Source organism: Phragmites australis, chromosome 16 (genome assembly GCF_958298935.1).
Source record: "Phragmites australis chromosome 16, lpPhrAust1.1, whole genome shotgun sequence".
Lineage (NCBI taxonomy): Eukaryota > Viridiplantae > Streptophyta > Magnoliopsida > Poales > Poaceae > Phragmites > Phragmites australis.
Genome location: NC_084936.1, coordinates 25,213,523 through 25,224,976, shown reverse-complemented (window position 1 = coordinate 25,224,976; position 11,454 = coordinate 25,213,523). Strand labels below are relative to the sequence as shown.

At 42.3% G+C, this 11,454-nt stretch overlaps 1 protein-coding gene across 1 annotated transcript; it reads left to right on the top strand.

Annotated features, from left to right (window-relative positions):
- Nucleotides 1–5,494: 5,494 nt before the first annotated feature.
- LOC133895515 (probable bifunctional riboflavin biosynthesis protein RIBA 1, chloroplastic) lies at nt 5,495–10,065 on the top strand. The gene is given in 8 exon segments (XM_062335905.1): nt 5,495–5,806; nt 6,598–6,979; nt 7,074–7,295; nt 7,712–8,037; nt 8,567–8,696; nt 9,163–9,459; nt 9,530–9,732; nt 9,734–10,065. Coding segments are annotated over 8 exon segments (1,662 nt in total). The 5' UTR covers nt 5,495–5,765; the 3' UTR covers nt 9,795–10,065.
- The last annotated feature ends 1,389 nt before the right edge of the window (nt 10,066–11,454 follow it).

Below are 11,454 nucleotides of genomic sequence, written 5' to 3'. Positions count from 1 at the left end.
TCGACTCCGAAATTGTTGACCCTCGTCGCTCAGGTCAAACAACTTGCGAACGCCGGGCTGTCGAGATCAGACATCATCCACGACTTCATTAAGCGTCGGTTGTGCCCCTTGCGGAGGAGAGCACATCCGGCCTATCAGTACACCGGGAATGACAACGCCACTCTAGAAAGCCCCACTGGTAACGTCGCAGCCGTCCTCGTGGTGCTTGTTGCTTGTCATGCGATGTCTTAATATTCCCCTCATCCAGATATCCCTAATAACGTTATTGACTTACGGGTCAAATTATGAATAAAAGCGGCCGCGGGGAAAGGTGGACCTTCATGCGACGCTCCTACATTATGCAATCTCCTTCCCCTGAAGAGGGCTCGGATCAGACTGGTATGCTTGGTATTTTCTTAGGATTTCTATCTCCAAATCTTCTCCTGGGTCAGGGTTTCATGATTTGTGTCACCGCATAATCTTCCTGAGATTGATGTATTGTGTCTCGTAATCTACAAGGTTATAGAAGTTGCCCTAGAGATTGATCTTGCTACTCGCATGCCCTCTCTACCGCCCAACGCCGCCTTGGCCAGCCACCACTCTATTCGCGACATCAGCCCGGCTGGCCGCCAATGTGATTAGATTGCACAGAGCAGGGTAGTGACCGCGAGCGGCGCTGGACAGCCGAGGGTCGGCTAGCATCGTCTCGAGCAAACTCCTTGTGACAAGGCGCGCCCAGACCAGACTCCTTTTGACCAGGCGTGCCCCAACTAGAATTGCCCCGAACAGACTCGCTCCGACCAGGCGTGCTCCGGCCAGGCACGCCCCAACTAGACTCAGAGCAGTCAGGCTGCCGCTGGCCAAGCGTCCACGAGCATTTCCCGAATATTGACCTTATCCCGACGCTCTCTGAGGGTTTTGGCAGATCAATGAAGACCACAGAGGAGCTACATGACCTCGTTGATTCGTATCTGCCGGTGGTCCGCTCCTTTCTTTTGTCTGTTCGGTTCAGGCCACTACCCTATATTTTTGGGTCCAGTGTGTACTGAATAGACTGTTTAGAAACAGCCTCCGGGAACTGCCCGGGTGGTCGCTTTGTAATGAAAGGACCAGTCTTCATGTAAATTTCTCCTGTGTTTGAGTGGCAAGTAGGTTCGGGGTGCTCGCTAGCAAGATGCTTGACGCTTATGATGGCTCTTAGCATGACAAGCCCTTCGGGGGCGATGAGCGCTCGACCCAATCTAGGACTCGTGGCCTCGTGGTCGTCATTCCTCGAACGCCCATACCTTCAACACTACAAGAACAATAATTTTAACTCCCACTCAATTGATATGATCGATCGGGTAGAACAAAACCTGTACGCTGCATAAAAACAAGCTACATATCCTAAAAGCTATAGCCACCGACCGTCTAGTCGGCCAGAAAACTACCGATCAGGTGGTCAAGCCTATGAATTAAAAAAACTTAAAATTTGGTGAGACCGTTCATACCTAGGTTATCCTGCAAAATAGAGTCTGGTTTTAGAATTTGAAAAAACTTAAAAGTCATGCTCCACGCTCATCCAAAAGATCATGCAAAATAAAAAATAGGCTCGTCTTCAAGCAGCCTTACATATAGAACTCGTATTCCGTGAGTTTGTGTAATTTGTGGCCGGCCTGTTTGGCTAAGTTGACCGTGTTAGGTTAGGAAATTCAAAGTACTTTGTAGGACCTCTCCCCCTTGGGGAAGGGCATGTTACGACCTGCCATGTTTCTGGACTCATCTGAGGTCGAGGTCATCTATGACCAGTGTCCGCTCCTGCACCATGTGGTCGTGATAGCGCCTGAGACCCTGTTGGTATCGGACTGCCCTAATTTTGAGCACGTTTGCGGGACCTTTGCTCGCGTTTGTATTGTCCTCTCGCCACAGTTCCTGATCGTTGCGCAAGTAGTTGGTCATTCGAGGCGACCGACATGTGTTCTTCGACTGTTGAATTGAGTCCCATTTGTTCGTAATTATATAGTTTGGATGGCTAAATCGTACTACCACCGCTCGCGTGAACTTAATCGTTATTGTAGCACGAATTTCCTGACAGATTTGGCCTCGATCCTCTTAGTGAATTTACCGACTGCCACAAACAGTAATTTAAAATCGATTGGGGCTTTTAGTAAACGATCCCACGATAATGAGCCCCCACACAATGAAATGACAAGAGAGTGGTATGGTTTTTTTGTGCTTGGGCTGGTAGTTTGGTATGTCGGCCATGGTTCTAACATGACCCGCACCGTTTTACTAGCTCACAAGTATCCTAGAGGGTCGTGGGCTAATAGAATCCTTATCGGAATGCTTTTCCGACCAGAGTGCGGTACGAAGTGCAACTATCACATATGCCTCCGAGGATGTCGGGGAACGCTGTGATCCCCCCTTCCTAAGTGATGTATTTCAGTAAAAAGTCATTGTTCCTTTCATAGTAGAGGCATCCCTCTACCTAAGAGTATTTGTGGTCCTGCCATGTGACATTTTCTGCTGACATATCATCATCAGGGGCTGCTTGATTATGAAGGTAGTCCAGTATTTGATTCATCTATCTTGTACCCGAATCGAGCAGGGCGACCACATGATGGCCACTCGAGGTCAACGACACCGGAGGAGACGTTTACTCCATAGGTGTTACCTCTGATGCTCCGTTTCTAAGCGGAGCATCCCTTCCACGTTGGTCCAAGACTGCAGTGAGTGGTCGTGTGAATCTTTTTGCAAAGACTCCGATCGGGATAGGTGCGCAAGAAGAGGCTAGGCAAGCCAACCCATTGGCTAGGAAGTTGTCCTTGCGAGGGACATGTTTGACTTCAAAATCGATGAAGTGTCACTCTAACTTTCTCACTTTGAAGAGGTATATCGCCATCGTATGGTGAAAGTACAGGAAACCCTTTGCACTCAGTTTACAGCTAGTAGCAGTCTCTTATCGCTAGTGGGCGTTTTACCCCTCATGCGGATGCTGCTCGTATTTGAGATAAGAGGCCCTCATACTCTGCAATATTATTTAGTGGCCTGAAAATTTTAAAATGTGTACTTGAAGGTGTCGCTGGCTTGTGGGGTCGAGATCGCTCTAGCCCTCAATCCATTCGACATGAACGGCCTATTGACATGTGTGGTCCTGTGCATGTTCGTCTCTGGTCACAGAAATCCTCACCGCTCAACGACTAGTACTACTCTCACAACCTGTGAGGGTAGCTGTAAAATAGGGCAAGGACTCCTCGTCTAGTCGAGGAGTGGTCAATACATAGGAGAAAAGGGTCACATGTTGAGATCCTGGAAGGCTGCCCCCGTTCCTAGTATCTATTGAAAGTGGTCATTCTTTATATTAGAAACTTGAAAATCAGATGACCCTTTTTCCTGTCCTCGAGACGACCCTGCCCAAAAAGCCACACACCCGATTAGTTTCAGGATACCCTCTTACCTGTTTGGGGATCTTGCTCAATGCCAGTCTGGTTCTCCTCTGGGCGCGTGGCCTCGGGATCATCACAAGCACCCAGAACACGAGAGCCTCCACTGCTCCCCGTTGCATGAATTGTCATGCAAACTTATCGTTGAGCCTTGGAGCCTTTGGACTCCGATCTGGTGTCCCATACCTAGAGCACATCAGGCTCATCCGGGTCGTATGCCATGACGAATACCTCGTGGTGACCGGGGTCCTTAGAACGGGACTCAGCGGTTGCCGTGGATCCAGCCATGGGTAGCCCAATCTAATCTCCAGCACTTACTGAATTGCAGAAACACGCCCCCTACATGGCACACCAACTGTGGTGAGTTAATCCCAGAAATGATTCCATGGTGTATCGGTCCATAAGCGTGTGAACAACACTTACAGTGTGATGAACTCAAGAACATCAGAGGTTATCCAGATTCATACTTCATGAAGGATAACAACCCTACATACTGTGTATTTTATTATGAGTGTTTATGAACTGATTACAGATAAGTTCTCCCTCCCAATCTAGACCCGTTTCTCCCCTTTATATACAAGAGAAGGATAACTTATAAGTGGGCCCTTTCAGTAGATACTTTTTTCTCATGCCATCACCACGCAGAGCGTGTGCACTGCACCTTGCACCGGTGGTACTGCGGGCTCATCCCATTCTCTTAGATACATCCACTTTTACTTTACCTCGGTAGCCCTGCTTGTCCCCTTGCCATAAGCCACAAGCTTATCTGCCAAGCCGTTCTGTCTTAGCCTTCCGTGGGCTGCCTGCGAACTCATCCACTTGTTTGGTTATTCTGCAGACCCTGTCCCATTTGTCGCGCTTCACCAATTGGTCTGCAAAACTCTACTCTGTAGCATTTAATACTATGGGACGGGGCACTGCCCATCTGCGTCGGCCACGACTTTGTTCGCTGAAGGAGGTGCATCGAGAAGGAAAACACTTGAATAAAAATCAATAAATGCGATTAAACATGTTAGATATGGACGTCTCGTGACAAGTAAGGCTCATGCTGGTCGGGCGAGCCTTGACCTGGTCGCACAATAAGCCAAGGTTTAGAAAATATCCCTGCCGTTTGTCATATCTCTCGTGAGACCCGTTAGCCAGGACACCTCTTACTCAATACTTCGACATATGCCCCATTTGTTTCAGTTTGCAGATTGTGGATTGTGATCCTAATCTGTAAGCTGAAATAAACAGGTAGATTATGCAATTTAGCTCTTAACGACATAGCCTTTAGGCTGTAACAATTTAGTAATATATTTTCCACCAACTTATACAGATTATGCAACTTAGCTTTAATAATTTAGATTCTTACTATCTACAATCTATAAGTTGCTTATTATAATTTCCAACTAAAATAAATAGATTCCTGGTGTCTTAAAACGAACAACCCAATAGGAATGGCTCGTTGCCTCCTTCCAGAGGGGGATATTAGAATTTGCCACCGTTAAAAGTGACGCACAGTATTTTGCTACCGAATGTGCGGAGGAAGTTAAGAAGCTGTAAGTCATTCGAGCTTCAATTTAACTTAGTTTAAATATTATTTATTTATAACTCATCATTTAAGCTGGTTAATTGTATCTAATTTTAGATGTTAACAACAACTTATCATAATCAGGTTGTATGTTATTGTCATGATTGGGATATTATCTCTACTTAGTTAACGGGTTGATTCCCGCATCATATCTTTATATATTCTTATTTCATTAAATAAAAATTTCTAAATTTTAAATATTTATCCATCTTTTTATCATCTATTCTTATCTTTCAGGTTTTCTGTTACGTTATTGACTACGGATGTAGGGCATATTTTATTAATAAAAATAAATAAAAAAATTTGGAAAAAAATTATTAAATAATCTCTTTTATTTTTAGATCTCATCTAAACTCAAAGTAAATCATTACTTCCGACATATTCAGTTAACGACGCTCTGGTAACACATCTATATTGTATATATCTAATTTTTATATTTTCGCACGTAACTTGTTCTCCTTTTTCTAATGATCCTGACAACCTTTATCACAACAGGAACATCCCCTTTGCTCGAGTAGATCAATCCGTCCCGTCAAATCCGATCCTACGCGGCCAGAGCTCGCTGGTCGCCCGCCGCGGCAGCCCAGTCCCCACCAGTCCAGCACGCCACGGCGCTATTCCTCGGTACCCGGCTCTCGCTAGTGGCTACGCCTAGGATCCTATCTACCCGCGCGACGTCCCCACCTATCCACCCGCGCGAGCGCAACTTCGCAATCCGCCCTGGCTTGTCTTCTCGCCTCGACCCCCCAGGCCCCCGCGCAGGTGTTGGAGTTCCTCGGCGGGCGCGTGGGATGGCCTCAATCGCGCCGCCGTCTTCGTCCTCGTGCACTCGGTGAGCCGCCCAGTCCAGCGGACTTGCCTTTCGTTTGCTTTGAACCAGTGTAGAGTTCCAGAGATGATAGAATCGCTTGGGAAAATGTAGTTTGGAGTAGAATGAGAAAAAACCCGCTTGAGTAATTGAGCGTGCAAGTGTATTTTGGTTAAGCCTTGGATTTTGAGGGAATTAGGTATCCCATTTTAGTTACGCTTTGTTACAGACTTAGGGTTCAGTCTCTGTTTGGTTGGAGGAATATCCCCATTTCTAGGATCGGTTGGTGGCTTGATGCATCTTGAATTGTCTTCCTATCATCCATGCCTTGGGTGCACAATAGGGGTGCAAATTAATTAACCTAAGGGTACCCACGGACCCTTTTAGTTCAACCAATAACACTATTTTTCTCAAATTGAGCAATTTTTTAGAAAACTAGTGTTATTGGTTCAACTAAGGAGGTCGGTGGATATCTGAGGTTAATTAATTTTCACCCCTAGTGCACAAGATGCAAATTCTATTCCTCCATTCTCTTACCCAATTACACGGTCCTTGGACTTTTTTACTAGTTCTCTTTATAAATTTTGGTGAGGAAATGGCAATACCCCATCCATGTTCGTTCTTTGTTTGTACATCATGCTTTGCATACAAGGTGCCCTGTGGAATTTTGTTACTATCGTGCTACATTTACAGGACATTGGATCACCTATGCAAGATCTTGACAACAATTTGAATTCTTTTTATCGTCACACTCTTTGTGTATAGATTAGCTTTCTTCAATATTCTAATTTCTTCTCTTAAATTGATTCATGTAGTGGAAAACACTTTCACCGGCCGAATAACATCTATGGTCAATCCAGGACTTCTTTGTTGCATTGTGATACTTCACTTTTCTTGAGTTCCGCATCAAACAGTTTGAGGACAATCGGATCCATTCGCTTGAAAAATACACACCGACTCAGAAAGTTGCATGTATCTCATGCTGGGGGTGATTCATCAGAGCATGTTATTATAAATGGCAAGGCCAATCTATCTAATGCCGTTCAAGCGGATGCTGTTGCACTTGGGACCATTGCAGCTGATATGGCTCCTGCTGTTGATGGGTTTTCTGCTGCTGATGATGAGCTTGACCTAGATTGCCCCACAGAGGGTTTCTCATCTATACCTGAAGCTATTGAGGATATTCGTCAAGGAAAAGTATGCCCATATTACCAGATTTATGCTTACTAGCATTTATTTGGTAATGTCAGCCATTTCCTTAATATTTCTAAATTCACTGTTTATGTGGCAGTATGTTATTGTTGTGGATGATGAAGACAGAGAGAACGAAGGAGATCTTATAATGGCAGCATCAAAGGTCACACCTGAGGCTATGGCATTCATAGTGAGGCATGGCACTGGGATTGTTTGTGTTAGCATGAAAGAAGAAGACCTGGAAAGGCTACAACTCCCTCTTATGGTAACGACAAAAGAAAATGAAGAGAAACTGCGGACAGCCTTCACTGTTTCAGTGGTAAGTGTTTCTATTTGTTATTACCTTTTGTAGAGAAAGAACATTCACACAAACTCATGTTATCAAGAAAAAAAGGAGTGTGTTGAGCTTTGTAATTGTAATTTGGGAAGAATAGGCAAGCTATCACTTTTTGAGTGAAAGCACTTATGCATACATCAATGTTCCTCTGATTGAACTCTACAAGGTTTGGCGCTACTATGCATGAGATATTAATATAATTGCCCATACATAAAAGCTCTAATTGATTTGACACACCCACCCTCTCATTTTCTCTCATGCACACATTTGTGTTTCTCTTTTTGTTGAGAGCATTTTTTTCTTCAACACGCAGGAGAACTGCATGTCTTGTATTGAGAGCATTTTATACTTTATCCTTGTTGTCTCTAATCTTTCCCTGCTAATAATATGTGTTTTAGGATGCTAAAGAGGGAACTACGACTGGGGTTTCAGCTAAGGATCGGGCAAATACAATTCTAGCACTTGCATCTCCTAATTCTAAGCCGGAGGACTTCAACCGCCCAGGACATATTTTTCCTCTTAAATATAGGGAAGGTGGTGTGCTGAAAAGGGCTGGACATACTGAAGCATCAGTAGACCTTGCCATGTTGGCTGGGTTACCTCCTGTTGCAGTTCTTTGTGAAATTGTTGATGATGATGATGGCTCCATGGCTTTGTTGCCAAAACTGCAAGAATTTGCTAAGAGGGAGAACCTGAAGATAATATCAATAGCAGACTTGATTAGGTTAGCCATGTCTTAACATATTTTAGTGGCAGTTCTTTTATTTATAAGGATAAAGCATTCTTCATTGATTTAGAAAATTTAATTACTCCCTCCAGTCACAAATACTTGTTGTTTTGGACATCAACATGGTCTGCAAAACACAACTTTGACAACCAATTAATTTCTATTGTATAAATGCTTGTAAACCCTATAAATTATAGTGTCATGAAAGTAATTTTTTAGACAAATCTACACATATGAATTTTATGTTTCCAACCTAAATCCTTTTTAAAAAGACATTGGTAGTCAAGAAAGTTTTACTGCATGCCTGTTCAAAATGACAAGTATTTGTAACCAGAGGTAGTGTTATATACCAAATTCTAACAGTTTCATGACAAATGGTAACTATAAAACAGTTCAGTTTTATGGGTGCATTTCTTGTTGCATGTAAGTACATGTTTTCTTCGTAGGAAGACAAAGTACCAAGGGTGTTGACCTATATTACAAGCTTTTATTTTATTTTAGAAAAGCTCATATTTCCCATATGCAGATATAGGAGGAAGAGAGACAGATTGGTTGAATGTGTTTGTGTTACACCCTTGCAATTACAATGGGGATCATTTAAGGCATATTGCTATCGATCTCTTATTGATGGGATGGAACACATTGCTATGGTCAAGGTATGCATCACTTGGCAAATTTAATGTTAAGTATGGCTACCGTTAGACCATTGGGTTCTAGAAGTTGCAATGTTGCATGAAGGACAGCTTAGGTATTATGAAAAACGATAACTCCATTGCATGACGTAGAAAGGTAAAATCACTTGCAATTGACTGATGGGTGTGGAATGTTATGGTCAAATGTGTCACATTAAGAATTCTTGAACAAAATTCAATTCAGCAAGACATTTTTGCCAATTACGTCCATTAGATCAGCCAAATATCTGAACTTCTGATGCATTCGTAATGTCGTATCCAAGATATGGCTTACCTGCAGACTGCAAGATTGGGGTGAAGAAAGTGAAAACATTTCTTATGGTTTGGGATTTAGTGCTTGTCAAATGATGAACTTTCCCTAGTCTTTCTTTTCCTTCAGCCCTCTGTTTGGAATCTAGAATCATTTTTTTTTCCTTACACTCATATGCAGGGTGATGTTGGGGATGGCCAGGATATCTTAGTGCGAGTGCATTCAGAGTGCCTAACTGGAGATATATTTGGGTCAGTGAGGTGTGATTGTGGGAATCAACTTGCTCTGGCAATGACCATGATTGAGAAAACTGGCCGGGGTGTAGTAGTTTACCTTCGTGGTCATGAAGGTAGGGGCATTGGGCTGGGTCACAAGCTTCGGGCCTACAACTTACAGGATGATGGGCGGGATACTGTCGAGGCTAATGAGGAGTTAGGGTTGCCAGCTGACTCACGGGAGTATGGTATAGGTGCACAGGTAAAGACCATTTCATTCGAACTATCTTTAGTTAACTTCTTCCTGGGGATGATTACCCTCTTTTCTGCAGATACTACGTGATCTTGGTGTCAGGACCATGCGGCTGATGACTAACAACCCTGCGAAGTACACTGGACTCAAGGGTTATGGTTTAAGTGTCCTGGGCAGAGTGCCATTGCTGACACCGATAACCAATGAGAATCGGCGTTATATGGAAACAAAGCGATTGAAGATGGGGCATGTTTATGGAAACCACCCTAGTGGTCATACAAGTGGAAAAGCAGCAGGATCAGATTGACAACGCCAACCGGCAAGAGCAAACTCGAGAAGTTTGAAATTACCTCCATGCTTCTTCTGGCAGTAAATAGAATCCACAATTTGACTGCAGTAACTTTTTTCTGCTGCTCTAGTTCTTTTTTGGAAACATCTGCTGGTCGAAGTTTTGGTCATATGTAATTCACCAGTTCTATTGTCATTTGTTGATTATGTCCACTCTATTCGGGGGTCAGAGGACCTCTCGGAACGCAGATGAATATGCCCTCTTAGATAGTTTGATGCTTTTTATGTTCGGTATATTTTGATTCCGCTATGAAGACATTTGATTGAGGGTGGTGACGTGGTGTACAGTGGTATCTGCTGAAAGGAGGTTTCATGCCTCTTACTACCGAACATATTTCGCAGGAACTTGTTTCAACTTTTATCTTCTGCATTATATACGGAATGTAGATTGCTTGTCTTTTCACAAGGGAGTTCAAACTTTATTTTAGAGAAGAGTAATCTTAATGATAAGATTTAGTATTTATAATGGTTATTACAATAATGACTGGTTTAATGGACGATCAGTGATTAATATATCCATTGATGAACAGTTTTTTTTTAAATATCATGGTGAATATTGTTCATCGTGGTCAGAACACTATTTATCGTAATCGGAATACTATTTGTAGTGGTTGAAGCATTGTTTATTGATGGATGTATTGATCGTTCAATAAGATAGTCATTGTTGCAATGATCACTATAAATACTAAATCTTGTCATCAATACATGTCTTTCTATTTTTTTAAGCTTGCTCACTAAAATCAATATGTCAATCTGTTTTTTTAAAGCTTGTTCACTAAAAACATATTATTTTTCTTCCTACCTATTTAGGACAATGATTAAGACACCAGCTATGAAAATTTCTTAGGACGATGGTAATCAATACATCGGTCATATTCCTTTAAGCATTTTGCTATATGTTAGGATAAAATTTCTTCAAGTATCGCGCTCTAGGCAATTTCTCATCTTACAAATTTTCTAGCAAATAAAAATTTTCAGAAACGGTACTTATAACTTTATATGAGCCTTTCCAATTCGAATACCATTTACCAAACTTGTTGTTCTTCGATCTTACATGCAAAATGGTCTTACATACGAGGTCTTCAATCTGAAATGACTTTGTTCTTACCTTCTTGTTGTAGACTTTGGCTACTCTTAATTTATCCTTCTCGATCTCGTTCAAAGTCTTCAACGTTTCATCTGTCACTTCATCAATTATGTCCATCATTAAACTATAATAATCCACAGCTGATAGGTTACTCTGCTCGACCAATCTAAAAGTATTAGGATTTACTTCAACAGGTAAAATAGCTTCTTGACCATAAACAAGTTCATATAGCGTTACTTTAGTGGCATCATGCCTAGATATACAGTATGCCCATAAAGCCTTTGATAGAACTTCATGCCATTTTCTAGGATGTTCCTCTATTTTTTTTTAAGGAGCTTAATCAAAATTTTATTACTAGACTCGGCCTGACCATTGGTCTGAGTATAATATGGAGATGAATTGAGAAGCTTAATTTTCAATGACTTGGTAAATTTAAGTATCTGATGTGATATGAATGAAGTATCTTGATCCATAGTTAAAGTCTGTGAAATGCCAAATCTATGAATAATATGCTTTAATATAAAATTAATTACCTCCTTATGTGTCACGTTCTTGAGAGGAACAGTTTC